Source organism: Struthio camelus, chromosome 1, assembly GCF_040807025.1.
Source record: "Struthio camelus isolate bStrCam1 chromosome 1, bStrCam1.hap1, whole genome shotgun sequence".
NCBI lineage: Eukaryota > Metazoa > Chordata > Aves > Struthioniformes > Struthionidae > Struthio > Struthio camelus.
This window is the reverse complement of record NC_090942.1, coordinates 75,474,350-75,496,105: the sequence shown is the minus strand read 5'-3', so window position 1 is coordinate 75,496,105 and position 21,756 is coordinate 75,474,350. Positions and strand designations below refer to the sequence as shown.

General features: G+C 36.3%; 1 protein-coding gene across 2 annotated transcripts in view; it reads left to right on the top strand.

The window, feature by feature from the left end:
- ETNK1 (ethanolamine kinase 1) overlaps positions 1-20,296 on the top strand; it is a 33,531-nt gene extending 13,235 nt beyond the window's left edge. Inside the window, exons 2-10 of one of the 2 annotated variants that reach the window (XM_068949228.1) lie at positions 1,102-1,361; positions 2,172-2,312; positions 3,848-3,990; positions 7,246-7,280; positions 8,979-9,045; positions 10,542-10,625; positions 11,658-11,818; positions 15,397-15,470; positions 16,674-20,296. In XM_068949228.1, coding sequence (XP_068805329.1) covers positions 1,102-1,361; positions 2,172-2,312; positions 3,848-3,990; positions 7,246-7,280; positions 8,979-9,045; positions 10,542-10,625; positions 11,658-11,818; positions 15,397-15,470; positions 16,674-16,746 — 1,038 coding nt within the window. In that variant the 3' untranslated portion in view covers positions 16,747-20,296. The remainder of the gene's footprint in view (positions 1-1,101; positions 1,362-2,171; positions 2,313-3,847; positions 3,991-7,245; positions 7,281-8,978; positions 9,046-10,541; positions 10,626-11,657; positions 11,819-15,396; positions 15,471-16,673) is intronic. The other variant, XM_068949234.1, reaches the window with a different exon arrangement.
- The last annotated feature ends 1,460 nt before the right edge of the window (positions 20,297-21,756 follow it).

The window sequence follows — 21,756 nt, the reverse complement described above, 5'->3', positions numbered from 1 at the left end:
CTGTCTAGTGGAATTTCCTGGACCTCACTGTTTATTGACTATTTAGTCCCCTGTCATTAAACTTGAGAGGAGAAGGTTATGATTGTTTTTTTCCATAGCTGGGAAGTTGTTGCATCCATACCTCCATTATTGTTTAGAAGGCAATGAATAGGTAGTTGTTAGATTCAAATATAATGCCTAATTAATGTTCTTATTTTTGTGGAAAGTTGTTTGCTTTACCTTGAGTTTATTCTGTCGTCAGTGAATAGTCTGGTCACTGAGGCAAAAGTAAATTGCAGGGCTTTAAAAATTGTTTTCCGATATGTTTTAATGATAAGGGCTCAGAATGCTTATTTGTCTTTCGAATGTCATGTACCAGTTGTGAAGTGAAACGGCAGAAAATTGAATCTTTCCTGAAACTTTTAAATTTGGAATGATGCCTGAGGCTGCAGACTGGGGGGCGGGGGAAGGGGTCTTGTTCTTGAAGTGCTTTCTCAGATTTGTAGAGGAGCCAGGGTAAGTGACTTCAGGAACTGTCATTCTCAAACAGTAGAACTTGAGGCCAGTGGAAGATAACCACTGAACTTGAACTGGGTTTCTGATCTGAATTCTGCCTTTTAGAAGGAATAGCTTAGGACTCCAGAAATACCTTTTATACTTGGGCACTGATCAGCAAATGCTGAAGTTCTCAAGTGCATCAAAACTGTCTTAGTTTTCATGTGGTGTGTATTAGCAACTGTTTTCCTACCTATGTTGCATGCAGCATAAATGTCTTGTCGAGGCTTTTAGTTCAGCCATTTTAATCCATCAGTTTCAGAGTGCTTATATGAAAACTATTTATAATAGTGAACTTTCAGTTGCTGACTCTGCATGAGTATTTCTGTATTTCACTGCAGCATGTTTTCATGTCTTCCTTGTCTATCTTCATGTGTTACTTGGAAAAGCTTTGAAATTTTCTCCGTGTTTTTTCCTGTATCTTAAAGATTTCTTTTGTTAATTCCCAGTCTAGTAAACGTTTTATTTTGTGAACCAAAGAGTAATCTTGCATTCTCTTTCCCTTTCCTGCACATCCAAAATATAAATGCAAAACTAAGCAGGTTATGCATTATTTTTATTTTTCAGCTGTTCACTGATGGAATCACCAATAAACTTATTGGCTGCTACGTGGGTGACATAACGGATGATGTGGTTCTAGTCAGAATCTATGGAAATAAAACCGAGCTCTTAGTAGATCGAGATGAGGAGGTGAAGAGTTTCCGTGTGCTGCAGGCCCATGGCTGTGCACCTCAACTATACTGTACTTTCAATAATGGCCTGTGCTATGAGTTCATGCAGGGAGAAGCGCTGGATCCAGAACATGTGTGCAGTCCAGATATTTTCAGGTAAGGTTTTGATTGTGTTGAGTTCTGCGATGCATTTATGGCGTTCTGTCAGGCCCAGACAATCTCAAAGTTAGTATGAGAGTAGACTGAAATCAATTTACTGCAGGTTATAGGAGTATTTAATGCTCTTACTGTATGACAGTTCATTATCCTCTGATTTAGTTAATCATGGCGTTTCAGTTCTGAACATACGTAGTCTTCTGGGGAGGTAGCAAGGTGCATATTAGAATTGATTTTATTCTAAGACGTTTATTAACGCGTGTTACCATCGGGAGATTGATTTATTTAACGTGGTACATCAGCATAGGGGGCTGTATTTGATTCAAGTGAATCCTATCTCTTGGTTTCTAGTACACTGTTTTGTGTGAATAGGTTCAAAATAGTCTTCTATGGAGACCTGATTTTTTTTTAAGGTATCAGCAGTGAACAGAAAATATCTCAAGGTTTGGCGTTTCGTACATAAGCTGAAATGTATCTGATGCCTAAGAGCTGCAGCTAATTTGAGTCAACTCTTGTAAAGATATGCAAGTTGAAGAATAAATTGCAAATACAAGTCAAATATGCATGCTGTAACTGAACTAATGCGCTCTTCCTGCCACCAAGCTTTTTAGTAGTGCTGTTAAAGACCTTTGAGTCTTGTAGGAGGCTGTTCATTAGGCTTCCATACAGCTCTACTGGTCTTGTGCATATCCTCCTTGGATTCACCATTGTATATATTGTTGTCTTCTCTTGTTGCTGGGAGAAGATATGATAAGGACTCTCCCATCTGTTGCAAATGTAACATTAAATTAAACTTTATATTTTTTTTAGACTGATTGCCAGACAGCTTGCTAAAATCCATACTATTCATGCACACAATGGATGGATCCCTAAATCTAACCTCTGGCTGAAGATGGGGAAATACTTTTCTCTGATACCCACAGAATTTACAGATGAGGAACTAAATAAAAGGTAGATATTTCATTATCTATTTTTCTGACTGACTCTGACCCTGCCTTCTTTGTATCAGGGTAAGGGGTAGAAGAATATTTACAAAATAGTTTGAGTTATCACCTACAGTTGAAAGTATGTAAGACTTTGGGTCTTACTGTACTCCTAAGTAGCTTATAAATGCAAATGTGATGAAACTTTTAATTCACTTGGTGTATTGTGTGTATGTGTGTATATTTATATCTCCACATAGTGCATGTGTTGATTAGACACTTCATGGTACATGATGGTAGCTTTATTATTCATGAAGAACCAAGGCTCAGTGAAGGTGGTACTTTAGGTAGTTGTGTCTAACAGCTTAGAATCTCCAGTCTCCCCAAAGGCAAAGAGCCATTTGTCCTGGAATAAATACTGAAAGCATGCTGTTTGTTTTTTTGGGGTTGCAGGAGTACTTTCTTCCTTCTAACCTGCCTCTGTTAGCTGTTCTATGTTATTTGTTCAATTCATCATCTCAGTTTTTGGGTAAGAAAGTCTATATAAAAATAAAGCTAATGAAAGGTTGACTTGGTGATGGGATAAGCTTCCAGAGTGTGTTACAGAGGAGGAGGAAAAAGGAGTCTGCACAGTCAGATCTTTTCTGTTGTGGAATACAGATAATGGTTTCACTTGGGTTTGGGGATTTTGAACTCCCTTTTTCTTTTTTTTTTTTTTTTTTTTTTTCCTCCTCCCTTCCCCCCGCCCCCCCCCCCCAAATCACTGGGAAGTTGGGATGAGAGGAACAAGAATCCTAGCAGCAGTGTTTAACCTGAATAAAGTTTCTGTGCTGTAATCTAAAGCTTGAGTCAAAGTCCTGTTTTTCTGGGACGAAGGGGAAATCAAAGTTTAAGCTATAATTTGGAAGTCTTTGTACAGTATCAAATTTCATACCTCTCAATGAGCAAATTCCAGCTTAAAACATTCTTAAAAATATCCTTAAAAATACTGATGCTATTGCCCTGTTTGCTACCTTTTAATTAAGGAATGCACTAGCAAAGTTTCATTATTTGATTTTCTGCTAGATAAAATTCTCAAGAAAACTGAAAAATTTGAGCAACTAGTTGAAAATCTGAAACATGAAATAGCTACTTGAGTGTTTGCTGTACTAGAGAAAAAAAGATACTCTTGTATAGATGCATGTGGTATTTAATTACTGTTATGTATTCTATTTGAGGAAAATAACATAATGCTTTAAGCAGTAAGTGAATGAAAGTTACGCTACATCCCTTTTAATCTATAGTCCTTGAAAAAGTGCAGGATTGCACTCAGTCCTGCTTCTGAGTTTTGGACTGCTATTTTTTACAGCACAGACAATCTTCAGAGAATTGCTTTTGGATGGGGAGAAGGGAATAATTGTCGTAATTTGACTGAAGAGATGGCAAGGGGAGATAGTGCCCTACTTTGAGAGAAGGTATATTGAATTGTTGGAAATAAGAGGGTAGAGGATGCTAATAAAGTTATTTCACTGCAGCTGTTTGCTCTGGCACAATACTAAATATTAATGTCTTATACCTAAAAAGGTTTTTAAGAGACATTCCAAGTCCTCAAGTCCTTCAGGAAGAGATGGCCTGGATGAAGGAAAGACTGTCAAATTTAGGATCGCCAGTGGTACTCTGTCACAATGACCTCTTGTGTAAGAATATTATTTACAACAAGAAACGAGGTAGGTATTGAACGAAGCAGTAAGTATTGGTTTATTTTACTTTGTTCTATAGTTGTATTTGCTAAGTCGGTGATGTCACTTTACTGATGGCAACAGGTGAACTCATTTTGACATTTTAAAATTCAATGTAATGGTAGCAATATCTATGTAAATGATTATTTGCCTAATTAGCTAATTCTCATTCTATATGTTAGTACATAGGGAAAAATTTTGGAGTTCTTACTTTTTCTGTAATGAATTTGTTAATGCATAGCCAGCCTGTATGACTGAAGGCTTCAAAGTATGTTAGCAATTACTCAAAGTTTCTGGGGGGTGGGGAGGGAGGGGAGATCATGCAAGCACGGAGAATAACTTGATGATGCTCTCTCCTATTTATCTGTGTATTGTTCTGTTTTTTCAAATTGTATTGTTGCCAAGGAAGAGACCTACATGATCAAGTATCTTAGTGATACTTAGCACTACGTTCAGTGGCTCAATTTTTATTCTGTATGAGGTACACAGACATCTTAATGTTGAAGATGTGTCTTGTAAATACATGCTTTCTTTAAACTGTTGCAGGCAGTACATATCTTGGCAAAGGTGAATTATGTTTTTGTTTTTATTAAAGTAAATTAAACTCATAAAATTATTCATTTTTATTAAAGATGGCTTATACAGAAGCTTTTTAGTTTCTGTTTAAACCCTCGGTATCTTTTATTGCTTGGTTTTAGTGGTTTGAGGTTCGGTTACTAAATGAAGTAGTTAAATGGAGGTATTAAAACAAAAACACAAAGCAAACTTAGGACACTAAAATTGATGTGGTGCAGTAAAAATGCTTACTTTATTAGCTTACCTGCACAACTTTTCTCCCATTTCAAATATCCAAGCTCAGCTGAGTGCAACAAATTCATCAGACAGGTATTCAAGACGTTCTTTAGAAATGACGATGACATATTCTTTTTAGTAGCTTTATATGTGTTTGTAGCAGTTTGGTGATCAGTCTGGTATTTAAACCAAAGTGTGTGAAGTAAATGACCTTGAATGGAACTGAAATGTTCTCCATCAGTCATCATTGATCTTTTGAGCTCTTCAGCTTTTGTGCCCTAAGTTCTAAATAAAAGTTGAAGAAGATGCTGGAGTTGGTTCTCATATGAAAATTGTCTGTGTGTGTATGACCACTCTCTGCATCAGATACACTGAATGCATGTGAGTTACACACATGCACACACACGCACACACAAGTCTTTCGTAATATAGGCCCGGTTGCACCTGTATAATGTGATTACCATCAGTGTTAAATTCTAGATGATTCAATTAAAAAAAATTGAGGGGTTTTATTTAGGACCAGTGATAGATTACAGCTCTGCTTAATTTTAAAAAAAGATCAGCTTGTATTCTTAGACACATTGGAGTTGCAATTTTGTAGTACCAAAATTAAATCCATTGTTACTGTGTGGGTTTTTTTAATACTGAAATTACCTTGTTTTTTAGCATTCCAGATCAAGCCCACTGAGGTAAAAGTCATTTTTCTATGGTCACTTTTCATAGTAGAACCGTACTTCAAAGTAAAATAAAACAAGAGGAGCTCCTTTAGAAGGCTCACTGACACGGTCAATAGTTTTAAAGTTCCTACTTTTACAACAAATGCTATATGCTTTTCTTTTTGTAAACAGAATGGAGGAAAAAACAATGCCAGCAGTGCATCACTTAAGAGCAATCCTACAATAACCAGTGTGTGAGTGTTTAGTGTTTGGGGACAGGGTGGGGAGGAGGGAGGTATGTAAAACACTTTGGCTTCAGGGTAGCTGTAAACCACTGGGAAGAACACTTGGAAATATGAAGTAGGTAGACTGTTAAACTTACATGCTTGTATGTCGCACATATATACTGTGTTGTGAAACTTCTGCAATCCAGGTCCAACAGGTACCATTTCTATAGTAACCAAACCTCAATGCCATCTGTAGAACATTAGTTTGTGAAAGCTATTTCTTGTACTGCGCTACTTAGAGAGCAAAGACTACCTTTTTGTCTGTTAGTGCACTCTTAAGATGAACATTAATTTTTGAAGTGGAAACTCAGCTTTAACTTTAACTGTGCATACACAGAATTCAAACAATTCATGTTTAGCAAAGGAAAAGTTTATATTGATATAAAAGTAACTTTACAAGAGCACAAAATATAATCTTTAAAGATGCACTTCACCATTAGGTATGACTTCTAACTGTATGAAGTTAGTTTAACAGCTTTGGCCTTGCTGAGATCTTAAATTTATTCAATTCATCTAGAAAGGTTCCTGTGTATGAGAAAGATCTTGGTGACCCTAAACTGGAGTTGAGGAGAGAAAAATCACAATTCTAGATTAACTACTCATTTCTTTTTTCTCTCTTTTACTCAGTCAGGTGTGATCAAAGCAGGTAGTATTCATCTGTTCTTTCAGAGGCTGGCAGAAACAAAATAACGCGTTTATTGGTTTTAACAATGCCTCATCCATTATGCTGTTTGCAAACGTTAGGGCTAGGCATGGGGAAAAAAAATAGCTAGACTGTCAGCAGATACAAGGACTCTGGTCCAATGAAGATAAAATGGTTGTGGCTTGTACCCGTGCTTTGCTTTAGATTTGTCCTCCAGATAAGGATCATATTAAGTTGCAAGAAAAAATTGTAGTGGTGTCACATAATCGTTTTTAAGAAGAATCAGTCTTGTGTCCTTAAGCTATTTTTACAAGGCTGGAATAGCATATTTAGTGCTACCTTCATTTAATGGAGTGTGCCACTCATCTAATTTGAACTTATTCACACTATGTCTCGGAGAACTGCCTCTTGCTGCTTTTTTAATGTCCGTTTCAATTCATTCAGGATATGAAAATTTGCAAGTATTACTTTATATAACTTATGAGCGTGAATTACTTTTCAGAGAAAATTCAGAGCTACATGTTGCTCTTAATTACAATTTGAACATCAAAATAGTCCATCTGCTGCTTGGTATCATCTATAGACCTCCTGATGTTCCTCAAGCTTTTTCTTGTTGCTGATGTTGCTTTTTTTTTTTTTTTTAAACTTGCTCTAGGAGTTTCAAAAGATACCTGTTGTCTTAAGAGTATTCAAATACTTGCTATTCAGTAAGACCAAGTATCAGTAGGTTTTTTGTCTCTATCTATATGTACTCTTTTTGAATGTATTAAAATCATCTGCCAGGAAGTTAAGCGTGTAGGTAGATGGCTGGTTTTGTTTTGTTTATTCCCTCTGCCTACCCAATGTTTTCTATGATCTTTGGTAGGAGTCTGTGGGTGCTCAGTGCTTCTGAAGACTGAGGTATGTTTAAGGCTTCTGGTTTTGTTCTAAAAACCTATGTTATTTTGCAAAGGTATATTGGGTATTTATAGCTAAAATTTTTCTTTGGATATGTGGCCCTTCTGTGTATTTTTAAATTAATGTTCATAGTATAGATCATTCTCTTTAACGAAGCTGTGTTGTAGGTCCTTATTGGCTCCCCTCATGAGCAGGATGGGAGAGAGCTTGGGATACGTGATTCTCTTCTGACAACTACAGCTAGGACTTACACATGGGAAGTGTTTAATTTACTAAACCGTCGAAAGTGAAGAGCAGCTAGAAAGAGGGTTCTCATCACCTTCCTACCTTTCAGTTCCCTGAAGAGATCCAACAGATGCCCTCTTGTTTTTGATATATTTAAAAATTGGATTTCAGATGCATAAAGCACAACGTGGCTTCTGTTTTGTATCTTTCTGTAGTGTTCATACGTTACATTGTATGCTGTCTACAGTAGTACAGTAGTAGATCACTTAGCAAAAGAAATTGTTTTCAACTTAAAATGTTCAAATATTCTTGATATCTTTATTACTGTTCATGACAGTAGCTTGTCCAGAGAGATGAGAGAGCAGAGTTTTAAATACTCTTTGACTTCAATAAAATAAATGTGCTTTTATTAGTATCTATTGTTGGTCTGCCTGCACCTGGTGATACCAGTGGGATATAACAAATTCTTTATAGTGCTATAAAACAAAAGCTACCTGATTAACTACTGGTGTAAGCCATATCTTTTAGAAGTGACTTTCCTCTATGAATTGCAGTAAGTCTTAAAAGTAACTTCTAATACTGCGGACATTTGACATTTAATGCAAAGTTTCTTCTCCTTCTCCTCAAACAAGGTAGCTGAGTTATGCTCCCAAGACTTACGGAGTGACAAACTTTAAGGTTTTTGCTTTCTTTGTGGAAGAAACACTTGTGCATCTTTTAATCTGTTTCAAGCCAAAATTTAAATTTAAGGTTGAGTTCCACAGTAGTGTGAGTCTGAAAGAGACCAGTAAAAATGCAAGACTTTTTTACTTTAAAGTTTTGTCTTATCAAATGCGAGTTTGCCAAATTTTCTTCATCTGCTACAGATTAGGTATGCCATTGTTGCTGCCTTGTGGCGGCGTGCACCGCGCTACTTAAACACACTGCCTGGAGGTTTATCGCGTCACTTGTTCACATGCACCTCCCCATAGGAGAGCGCAGAGCCTGGTAACAGCCTCATCTGTATCTTGTTAGATTCAATTTGTTATTTTATAATATAATTGATTATATCTGGAAATAAGATCTAAAGTCTAGCTATATTTAAAAAAGCATACTGGCGCTACAGGTATATTCAAGATGAAACTTGGGCATTAAAGTAGTTTAAAGTATATCTTACGTTGATGTTTTGCAGACAGACTTTTAAAACTGCCATGTTTATATTTTATATGGGAGAGAAAAACTCTGAATATAAGCAATACTAAATGATTGGGGAGGGGGTTAGTAGTTCAGTTGTGTAGCAGAATAGTAACCAGGGTTGGCTGTGCATTTTTACTGGCTTGTAACTTACAGATGTTTGTTTAAAACAAACGAAAACTAAAGAACCAGTAAGAAGCACAAAACATGCAAATGTATGTATGTGTCAGTCAAGTAGCAGCAGAAGTTAATCTATAACTGTATCATAAGATCTTGGCTGCAGCTGTTGTAAAATTGCTTTAGTGTTCTAGAAAACCTGAATTTTGTACTGCCAACAAGATTTTCCTGGGAGCAGCTTGCTACTTTGCAGGTCAGTCCCATGTTGGTTTGTCAGAGCCTGATATGTTTAACCTCATAAGCTTGGTACACAATCCTCTGTTTCTGTGGAGGAAAGAGTAAACTCAGAGTTGGAGGATTGTGACTGAGCGGTTTTGTTTGTGTTGTGGGGTTTAATTTTCATTTTAAATGCTTACACAAGAAGATGGATCCATATAAAAACATGAAAAATGTTAATGGGTTAGTGTTTCAAACATGATGAAGATGAACTGCGTAGATATGAGAAACTAACACAGTTGTCCTGTGGTGACTTGCTTGGGACACTTGTCTATGACAAAGCTATTGTATTTGGTATAAGCAATATCCATAAATCTTTTTAGCAAGTACTATACTAGAGATTTATAATCCTTGCAGTCCAGGAAGTAGTTAATGTAGTTCAGTTTTATTATTCTTACCTTTTTGACCTGGAGATCTGGTACTTAGCATTAGTATCTGTAAGATGTTTTGAGTCACATAAATAACCTTATTCATTGTAATGGAAGGAGTATATATTTTTGTTGAGTAAATACAGAGACAGTCGGTAAAGGTAAAGTGTAGAGAGGGAGCAGTGCAAACTGTGAAAGTTCCTTTCAGCCTAGCAGTGGGAAAAGCAAGATTTCTAGTTGGATTTACGTTTTAAATTTCTACTATGAACAACTCTTAAATTACCCCTCACTTCCCTTTCTGATGTTTTTACCAATTTCACTGTTTCCCTTGAAATGTAAGATATTTAGGTTAATTATTCCAACTTGATGATGTCTTGACAATTTGCTGTCGTATAGACAGACTTTCCTGAGGAGATTCAAGGCTGTAGTACCTTGAATGAAGCACTTTCCCAGCTTCCCTGTAGGTAAACACTATATGGTGAAAAGTTAGTAATTTGGAAGCATTTGGGGAATGTGGCTGCTTTATCAGTTCTTTCTCACATAAAACTACATAGATTCAAACTCCTGAGCGTTTTCTGTCACTTTCTTTTGACTAGTGTAAGCCAACAAAAAAAAAAACAAAGCAAGACTATTCTTACATTGTAAGTATTGTTGGGGGGATGATATCAACAAGTTACAGCATGTTAATCTGCCTTGGGTATACACTTGTGAGAGAATAAACAGGGCTATTCTTTAAGTTGGCAAAAAAGTTTTGTTTCTAGATAAAGTTTGAGTAAAGGATCTTCTGTGGTGTTTCTTATTTTGAAGGCAACGCATGCCCTCATGTGGTAGAAGCTAAAACTGAACTTCTATTCGTAGTTTAAAAATGGAATGTTGTAAGCTCTAGATAATTATTTAGGAGCTTTTTAAAAGAATATTCAAGAGAATATGGTATCACAAAATTCACAGCCTTACCTTGGAATGTCTGAGTGCACACAACTGAGCACAAATAAGACAGTGTGTTTTTTGTTTTGTGTTTTCTTCAAAATTTCAAAGGCACCAAAGGATTAGGGCCGTGACTACTTTGATGTGGACTCTGATGTTGCTGCTGTTGTGTCTTACATAGGTGATGTACAGTTCATAGACTATGAGTACTCTGGATACAACTACTTGGCTTACGATATTGGGAATCACTTCAATGAATTTGCAGGTAAAACTTGGATTTCCAAGGTAAAGGTCAACTGAGTAGCAAAACAATTCACACTCTTGTACCTTACATGCTCTCTGCATATCAGTATAAATATCTATCTGTGTCTGTGTATGTAGTTGTTTATCGGATTGCATCAGAACGTATTAATGTCACTTCCTGCAGGCTGATTATGCCCTCTGATTTTTTTAATTAAGTTCTTTACAAAATATATTTGAAGATTTTGGTTTTTTTAATTTTTCATCTGGGACCTCTTCTAAGTCCAAATAAGTCTTTAAGGAGTAAGTACCACAAGAAGATTCTACACATAAATAAAAATAAATATATATATAATCTTCTCAGATCTTCTGGGAAGAATAGCCAGTGGGCATGAACTGTGATTCAGAATTGGGAATCCTGACAGACATGGCCTGTGGTTGAGTATCTCCAGCATAGGCAGATTTGGAGCAATATACTGTAAAGGAAAAATAGGACCAAAAAGTTACTTAACAGAGATAAGACTTTCAATGCTACCAATACCCTGTGGAGGGGAGGAACAGACTTTTCATAAAGCTTCTTTCTTGGAAATATGAGGTTAATTGGTGACAATGTGTATGTAGTTGGATTCAGCTTTAGATAATGTTGCATATAAGTCCATTTTCATACAAAATGTATTAATATTTGACATCTGTGGGAGGGCTTTTTGGTTCACAGTGCAGATGCTTTTTTCTGAGGCTTCCCTTGACATTAAACATGCTGAATTTCAAAGTATAAATAGAATATGTGTGTGGCTGAAAATATATGCAGGGTAATTCTTACTAAGTTGAATCCTACATGAAAAATTCTTGCCAACATGTAACTAATAAAATCAACTCAAAGTAAAAATACAAATACTTACGTTTGTCCACATTAATCTGTGTGTGGGGCGGGAGCAGTTGACTGCTGTGGTCTGTGGATGTGTGTCGGGGGGTTGTTGGTTGTCTGTGTGTGTGTGTGTTTTGTTTTGTTTTAAGATGCTCTGAAGTCCTGACAGGGATTTTTTTCTTCTTTTTCTAGGAGTAAATGAGGTAGACTACAGCCTTTATCCCAACAGAGAATTACAGGAACAATGGCTGAGATCTTACCTTGAGGCCTACAAAGAGTACAAAGGATTTGGTACAGAAGTCAGTGAGAAGGAGGTTGAAGTTCTTTATGTTCAAGTGAATCAGTTTGCGCTGGTAAATCACAATTTGTAGATTAAAATATATCAAATGCTATAGAGAAGACTGCTACTTTATAGACTAGCGTAATTGCCTATATCTTATTCAGCGTGCTGTGGTCTATGAAAGAAAAACTTCCCTAGCCTGTTTTATTTAAATTTTGAGCTTTCTCTTTACTCTTGCTTTTCAGGGAACGTCATGCCCGTTCCTCAAGTGCTGTTTACATATGCATTAAGTGGTCACTGAAATCCATTTTATCTCTGGAATACAGATAATGTTAGGTTTCATAAGGTTATATCTTATGACTTCGTTTTCTAGGCAAAATCATTTCTGGCCAGTTTAAATGAGAATGTGGAGTCTTGTTGTGGCAGGCCTGTTTACTGTGTATGTTTGTCTGTTTCCTTCTGCTCCTCCTTGACCTTTCTCCCTCCCAAGGCTGGTGTTTTTTTTTTCTTTTTTCTTTTTCTCCTTTGAAAAGGCTCAGGTCAAGTTTTGGTGCCTTTTAGTCAGCTTGGCTGCTGATCCCCATTGTCAGAGAGAAAATTAAGCTGCATCTTGTGCCTTAGAGTAGCTATCTAAATTAGCCAGTAAATGAATTGAGTGGCAAGTTCTCCAGTCCAGCTGACCCTTGTAATTGAAAAAGGAAAAAAAAAAAAAAAAGATGGTGGGGAGAGAACAAGGTGTGAACTGATCAATTTGAAAGATTGCAAGTTGGGTTTCCTAGATTTTCTTCTTCTAACATGACTGCAAAAGGCTCTCTCTTGTGTCACATTCTCAGACCATCACAGTCATACCAATACTGTTCCTTCTCATGAAATTTGGCAATTCATTTTTTTAGATTATTTCACATATGGAGTGTTCAGTATGTGTATCCTTTATGCTAAGCCTTTTAAGAAGCAATAGGATTTGGATTTATTTAATGCTGGGTGACTATATTTTAGACTAGCAGCGTACTACTTCTTGCTGTTTAACTTGCCAGATCTCAAGATTTTATGGCAGAAAGTAGCAAGTAACTTTGCCTCAGAATTTTGATGGTGTGTTTTATGAGTCTTCTGTAGACTATTCCAAGCAAAGGACCCAGACAGTATTCAGAAACAAGACGAGATGAACTTTTATCAAGTATTTTTATCAGCTGTTTGTTGGTGTGACAGATCCCTAAGTTGGCCAGAGCTCTTTAGTGGGTCTGCATTGAGTTTATAGTAGTAAGGAGACAGAAGAGCAAGGTAGTGCTTCATAGAGACCTATAACACTTAAGAGTTTAAAAGCCTTTTTAAAGTAAGTTTTTTTTTTTTTTTGAGTAAAAATAGGATGCTTAGGTTTCTAAAGATAACTTGGTCACTTTTGAGTCTTTCAGTACTGCCTCAACTCCTCTACCTGCAGTGTCTTGGTGGGCAAGTCACTCTTGTCACTTCAGTGACTTAAATTGCAGCAAAAGTGCATGTGTACTGTCCTATGGTTCTTAGGAAGTTTTGTCTTTCCATAGCCTGATGCCTGGCTCTGTGAGTCTGCTCCCTGCTCCTCCTGTCTTGTGTGGTATAAGCTCTCTCCTCTCTGCTGTCAATCTGTCAATTGCAGACTCTGGATCTAAAACGTTAGCTCCCTTGCCCCTTTGCTCTGAAAGGGCTGAGCATATTCAATTTTGATCCTTTGTCAGAGAATTCCGAATGATTTCAGTGCCTTGTCGAAGAAAAAGTAGTGTCCAACAACAGTCAAACATAGTTTATGAACGATAAGTCAAACAAATGTGACATTTGATCACTGAATGTCGTTAAATTCTATATATACTATTAGAAGTAATTTTAAGATACTTGTCTCCTTTTCCAGGAGTTACTTAAAAGGTTGTATGTCTGTATCGTTTCCAAAGCTACTTAGAGGTTCACGTTATCTTTGTAAAGTTTTCCGACTAGTCCTGATCTTGCTTTGCCTGGGAGATGTAACGTGAATTATTATGGCAAAACTGTCTTTTACCCAGCAGCTAGATAGTAAAAAGCAAAATAAGAAGAAACTAAAGGATAACATGCCAAACTCTGCCTAGGAGGACTAGGGCTAAGAAGCCAATTTGGCCTTATTTCAGTCCTCTTTCTGACTATCCAAGTACAGCATAGTAACATAACGCCTTTAGTTTTCGGACAAAAAGCTAATGGTTGCAGTAAGAAAATATTTGATTTCTAGCAAGATGATTTACTAAGTAAGTCTTTACTTCAGAAAATACCAACTTGTTTGCCATTATTCTGTTAGTCTGTATTACCAAGTGTTACTGTAAAATTCAGCTGTCCCATTCACTTAAAGTTAGATTTGCAATTATGTAGGCTGGTGATCTGCTTAAGAAAATTCAGCATTGTTTTGTCAGTTCTAAACTATGGTCATGCTAATGTTTAAGAGGATAGAGTTCTGTTTGGAGAACAGCTCAAGACCTATTTGTAGACTGCACATGGTATACAAATACTGCCAAGCACAAGTTATAATGTAGTTTAAAGTAGAAGGCTTTATTAAGAGAGAACAGACTAAAATTAATAGATGTCGATGTAAAACTACAAACTGCTTACTACCAGGTGAAGTTAACGAAACTAAAGGTAGAGAAGAGAGATTCACACGTGCATATAACAGTTGCAGTTTAAGGCATTTTCAGGCATATGTTCATGCATATGTTGTATGCTTCTGGTAAAGACACATGTAAGTGCAGTGCTGTTACGTGCAAGCTTCAGGAAGCAATTTAGGTAATTACTGTAAGCAGTTATTTACAGAACAGAAGTCTGAAATGTATCACATGTAATGTGGGTGGTCCAGAAATTAAATGCATCTTTCACAAGGAGATTATCCAGCTCCTGGCCATTTTATTTATATATTTATATATATGTCTTGTGTGTGTGTATACACATACATGTTCCAGAGTTTACTAAAGTATACTAACAACTGTATCATTCATGTAACCCGTGGTTCCAATCTGAAACTAAACAAACAGGCGACCTCTTTGGGTTGGAAAAGCAAGTAAGGTTGGATCAGAGGAGACATTTTTGTAAATGCTCATGAAACACAGCTACAGATTGTATCTCTCTGTCCAAGTCGGTAGCAAAGGTGTAATCAAAGGATGTAGGGTTTAAGTCTCAGGGTGTACTCAAAGAATCGAAAGCAGCTTTGGTGTTTATACATACATAAACACACACATATATTGAATGTGTGTGTTTGCATGCATATGTAGCACAATATCAGTCAAAGTTGTTTAATTGATAGCAATAGCAAGGAAATAAAAGTATTCCTATGTACTTTTTAACACAATATATATATAGTTGCACAACACTGTACTTGATTGTACTATTTTACAAATAAAACAACAATGTCTTTCTTTAAAAAGAAATGTAGGAAGTCAGAAGACCTACGGAGACAACCTGATTGCTAGTAATTAATTCTGTAATGCTTGTTGAAAATGTTTTGGTAAACAGATATCAAATAGTTTTACAGAAAGACTGAACGTTTTTTGGAGAGAGTTATCCTGTGGATAACTTTCTCAATATTGTCTCAAGCTAATTGTCTCAACGTTGGAATATATGTTTGTTTTTATATAATGCTAACCTGTTGCTACTAATTTTTTCCTTTAGGCGTCCCATTTCTTTTGGGGATTGTGGGCTCTAATTCAAGCCAAATATTCTACCATTGACTTTGATTTCTTAGGGTAAGTATGCCTGCTACATATAAACACTTTTTTTCCTGTCAGTGAATTTCATAGAGTCACAGAATAGTTGAGGTTGGAAGGGACTTCTGCCAATCATGTAGTCCAGCCATCCAGCTATCAGAAACTACTAGCTCTGAGCAGCAGACCTGATCTACGTAATCAAAAAAAAAAAAAAAAGAGAGAGAACGTTTGAAGATAGCAAGATAAGTTGTCTGCTTTTTGTTGCTGAAAGTTCTCTAACTTAATATGTGCCTTTGGACTAAAATATATAATATAACATGCCAAAGAACTTTGAGTGGGTTAAACCTGTTTTGTAAGTATTGTTTTTTATTGGATAGACAAAGGCACAGAAGCCAGGTAGGTTGGTCAGTGTGTTCTACTGTCTGTCAGACGCAAGAGCTGTGTTTCTGACCCTGAAAGTCAGGAGACCAGGCTCTTGTACAAAAGAGCTTCTTTATCTCGTGCTGCGTGGGATATTTATTTGAGAAATTCCTAACCTTTTCCTTTTTAAGGAATCTCTGTAATGCCAATGAATACTTGTTTCCATTTCAAGAGACACTGGTTGATGGTTCTGTTTCAGGTCTTGGCATCTTTTTTCTTATATTCCTTTACCACAACAAGCAGAGGAATTTATCCACTGGGGACTGGGAGAGGTGATAAAATTAATCATTTTCACTCAGTATAAGAGTTTACTTCAGTTTGGAGTTCTTTTGCATTAATGACTGAGGCAGGTTACTCGGCTTAGTTGTGTTATATCATTTTGAAAATGAGTTTGTACAGAAAGTTAATTCCCCCCTGCCCCAGCTTTGTGACTAATTGGTCTCAAGTAGAAGTACTTGTTAGTAACCACTAGATGGCACAAAAAACAAGGGAAAGCACAGTGTGATTGAAAACAAATTTTTGTTGCAGTTTTCAAATGAGTTTTGAAACAGTATTCTCAATAAATTGGCTCAGACTTTGGGGAAGTGCAGCTATCCATTCACTATCTTTGATAATCCTGGAACAGTAACTGTTCTGCAAACTTGAGCAAGCTGGGAGGGTGTTCTGAGGAATTACCACAATATGGTTGCTCTGTTCTTAATTTCTTCCTTTAGCAGCTGCTCTGGAGGGTGCTGGATTAGGTGGACTTCTGATTAGTCCTAGTACGGCTTCATTTATGTAAGGAATTATTTGCTCTTAAGCTCTCTCTCTCTCTCTCATTAGGTATGCGATTGTTCGTTTTAACCAGTATTTCAAAATGAAGCTGGAGGTCATGACATTAACTCTTCCTGAGTAATGAAGAGGAAGAAACTTACCAAGTGGATAGACAACCCCTGAATCTTCTGAGAACAGATACTGGAAAAAAGCTAAACACTTGTTAAAGTTCTGTAATGCTCACTTGGTGGTTCTTGCTTTATAAATAATGCCTCTAAACAGTCCTTCATTGTTAAATTTAATATGAAGAGCATACCTACTGCTGTTGATATAAAATGGATTAGAAACTTGCTAAATCTATAAAAAGTTGTAGAAATGGCAATTTAATCCTTTTTTGTAATTTAACATATGTTGTATGTGAATTATTTATTATAAGTTTAACATGATTCCATTGCTGCTTTCATCAGTTTTTGTGAAAGTTGGGTGCAGACGGTGAAATTGTTCCAAAGGATTTGTTTAACAACTTATTTTATTGAAGTTGCGTTAACTTATATGAGAGAAATACGTGGTCAGAGAATATTAATCTGTTAGACCTGTACAAGCAAATATTGGTGATAATATACTCTTGAGATACTGATGACCAATATGCAGTAATTGAGGGGGAAAAAGGCTAGGATCAAAAAAAAAAAAAAAAAAAGTAGCTTTCTGTATCGCGGTACTTCTCTTTAGTGTAAGAATCAACCTGTTTGCTGAAATGGTAAATAGCATTTTGATTTTCCTTCTTGGTTTGTTGAGCTGTAGAAATGTGAAAGTTCTTTGAGAATGTGTACCGTCAGTGTTAGATGTACCATCTTTAACTTCTGTGGGAAAGCTGCTTGCTTATTAAGAGTACTTTTTTTTTTAACAAAAGACCACTATTCCAAAATCTTTATTCCTTTTTGAAACTTGATTCAGAAATGAACACTATTCTGGTCTCTGCATTTGATGTACTTCAGCAGTATTGAACAGAATGGACTATTGAACTGAATATTAGTAAACAGAGATCCTGTTGCACTGGGAAGCAAGACACTTAGGTTTACAGTTCATGTATTGTTGACGTCTTTCCTTCTGCTTTGTCATCTTGTAACCTTGGGTTCTAGTCTTAAGTGCTTGGTCTTGTAGTTGCAGGTTCTAGTATGTTCTACTTTTTCTTCTGTGGTAGCAAATTACTTTTCAAAGTCTCCAGTTCAAAAGATAATATGGAAATGTATATGATTTGAACAAAGGAGCTTTGATCATCACACACTTAATATTTTCTTATTTTGTAAAGCTATTATACCAAGAATGGTCTGGATTGCAAAATGTGAATTGAAAGGAAAATGTTTACTTAGCAAAATAACATGTAAGTTTAGGAGTGGAAAAGAGGCTTTAAATCTCAAACAAACAAAATCAACCCAACAATGCAGTGTGGGGTTGGGCAGGCATATACTGAACCCTGATTATACTCTGAAAAACTTTGCACTTTGGTCACTTAAGTGCCCACATGTACAAAGTCTGTGTGTGTGCATATACACATGTAAACACAAACTTACCTGAAGAGTAAATATTGTGGGGAGCCTTTTGTACAGACTCCGGCAAAGATATTTATTCAAAATTGCTTTAGAGCACGTTGTCGTTATGTGTGTGTACATGTACATATGTATACATATATACACGTACACATACATATGTATGTATACACACACATACATCTGTGCTTTACAAAAGCTTGAGTGATTCAGGACAAAGAAAGCAATTGATGTGAATGAAAAATTTTCACCTTGAAAGTCCATTTTGAATGGCATTCTGTTATTTTACAAAAGCAAGATTTATTGGATTTTTTTTTTCCCCTCTTAACTGGTTTATATTCATCTCTGAATGTTTCCAACTTTTATTTCCTTCAGTCAAAACCTTAAAAGTTTAATAAAAAGGGGAGAATTTGGATTTTTTTTTATAACTTGAAAACTAGGTAAGTTTTCCTTTAGCATTTGTTAGTTGGAAGCTACTGCATTGGACAAATTCTCTTACTAGTTAAATAGAAACAAATAGCTAAAATTGGCATACTTTCCTTGTGTAGCAGTCATCAAGGATGTTGCTAGAGCTCATGAAACAGCACTGAAGACGTTTATTTTCTGCTTTTTCTCCCTGTAGATGTGATTGACAAACTCACAGTGAGTAATTGCTTGCTTTCTTGGTAGTCCATTTTAAGTTCAGCAAGATCCCTTTGGAAGTAAGGATGGTAAAGAGTTCTAGAACTCAATGACTGTTTTCTTCAAGTGGTGACTTTATTTCTGGCAGTGTTGCTTTGTATTCATAAAATACTTAAAAGAGGCTGTGAAATTGACATAGTCTTGGGAAATCCAACACTTGGAGATGCTGTCCAGCTTTCCCAACAGTTGGTAATCTACATTCCCTCTTCAAGTACCAGTACTCTTTAAGTTTGGAGTTAGTGTTATTTTTTCAGTAGTATTTGGTTTATATAGCATAAGTAGCAATAACTCTGTAGGAGTGGAAACTTGCTCCTGCAGAACCAAAGCTCTTCATGAGTGCAGCTCATCTCCTTTTGTGGTGTTAAGTTCCACTGAATCCCATAAAAGCACTTTGAAGCAGACAGTAAATACTGCAAGCTTTTCCTGAGCCACTTTGAAGAAGCACAAGGATTATCACAGGTTACAGTGGTCAACTTTGCAGTACTGATAGAGGTTTTCATGTTGCATGCTGAAATTCGTTTTACACACTTAAATACTGCTTTGCATCAGCTTTCTTTCAAGACAAGTACAGATTAAAACAATTCCTGATAGAAGTTATTCTGAGGAAGTACTGTAAAACACCATCCAGAATGAAATGCCAGTTTTCTTGAGTCTTGCTCCACATCAGTTTTAGCCAGTAGCACTTGGCTATTCTCGCTTCCTAAAGAATATCTGCAGATGTGTTAAGTTTGAAGCAGTAGCTTGCAATAGCAGTGCAGTGTATAAGCTAGCTTGAAACTGTGAATACAGGACATCCTGAATGTAAGTTAGGTACTAAAGCACCAAACTAGAGAATGCGTACTTGTTTCAGTTCATTTATCTCAGTCTTTTTATAGCAACTTTTAAGATACTTGAAGGAGGACAAAAAAATGACTGAGCTCTAGAAACATCCCTTAGTAGTTCTGACTGACTTGCCAAGAAGATACTCTGTTGCCTTTATGTTAAGCTAAGGGCATGAATGCCAAAATTAATAATTCTTTCTGTAGTTAAACGTATATTGTAAATATAAAGAGGATTGCTAATAATGGCATTCATGCATAAATAGCATCAAGTCAATAGACCATAGTGGCCTGGTTGCTTTTGTAAAGCAGAACAGTGTGAATTTTTTTCTTCTCATTTCTGCAGTCGGATCTGGTTAATCTGTGTATAATTTCTTAAAGCATTTAACCATTACAGATTTAGAAATGATAACTAATCTGATCTCACGTAACTTTTAAATTCCTTCACTTACAGTTCTTAATTTGCATTTTGAAAGGAATTATCAGATTCACATCCACCAGGTCTGACTGTATATGTATATACAACAGTGTAAATAACCATTTGTAAATTAGTGTGAATTGTACTGTATCTTGCATTTATGGACTTGTGTATTGCATTGTATTCTCTCCTATTTTGTAGAAATTTTGATGTAAAGAAGAAATCTAACTCTGTGTGCTGACTTCTTTTGTTAACTTGACCTGTAACAGAGCATAATAGTTTTATGTTAAGGTATCCATTTATAGCCATGGGCATCCAATGTCTTTTCCATTAGCTTTTTTTTAACATCACACTCTGGGGAATGATTCTGCGAATAAAGGAATTTATACAATGATAAGATTAAGAGAAAACCTGTTCTAATATTAGAGCAAGCTAAATATCAGGGGAACATGTAGTACCTGTGGTATATGGAAGGCTGTTAAAATTGATTACTTAACGTCCAAAAAATTTCTCATATATCCTTGAATGTTGGTAACTTCTAAACAGAAACATGTAGAACTGAAGCACTCTTTTAAGGAGCGTGCTCTGGTGTTGAAAGCAATTGAGTTAACTGTGATAGAAGTCTCCTGACTTAAATGGTTTTGGTGGATATAGCCTTAGAATAGGATTAGCTACTAACTTTTAAATACTTGTAATAAAACTGCAAATCGCTAAAATAGTTCTAACTGGCCATTTTCCTCAGCACTGGAATTATTGATAGTCCCTTTAGACTACTTGAAACTTCTCTGAGGTATTTTTCCTCCTCTTCTGCCCGCCCCCCCCAGTTCATTAGAGGGGAACGTGCTAGGACTATTAAGCTTGGACTATAAAAACTTCTTCCCAGATCTGACCATCATTACCTACTTTCTTTGTTGGAAATGGTGTTCTCCTTTAAGTATATGACTTCTGGTAAGAAGTGTCTTTTGGTGTAGGAAGTTTGTTTCTGAAGAGGCCTTTAATCCTGGAAGTGAAGCATAGACAGTTGTTTTCCCTAAATGCCAGATTAGATACAGTTATTGTTGCCTTTCATTGTCTGTTTGCTTTTAAACTTTATCATAGTGTCCTTCAGGCCGTTACTCAGTTCTTGTTCACTGCTGTGTTTAATAATATTGCTGGAAGATACTGATGTGCAAATCTCGTTGTTCATCCGGTGAATTGATCTTGGTGCAGTTTGTACAGTCTGTCAGTTTTACCTGCGTCTGATGAACGGTACACGTGCTCACCAGGGCAGACACTTGAAGTTACAAGGGTCCTGGAAAGTAAATTTCTGTCAAAGAAGTATTAGTCAAGAGGAGGGATGGGGTCAGTAAAAATAAGTAAAAGTGAATAAGTCACATGGAAGTTCAAGCTTAAGTTTTTCCATGTGACAAGGTATTGAATATGCCTTCTGTTTACTTGCATAGTTTAAGGACGAGCAAATTGTAAAGAAAGACAGACTTGTTTCAGAATGAAGTTGAGCTTTCTTTTAAAGCAGTTGGTAGATAACAAAAGCTTACAAAATATGCTTTATCACTCCTACTGAAAGAGATCTTTAAATTAGGTAACTGCTTTTCTGATTGCATGCTTTTTTCTTTCTTTTCTTTTTTTCCTTTTAATATAACCGACTGGAATATAGTCTCATTTGGGGTAGTCCTCCCTGTAGCTTGCAG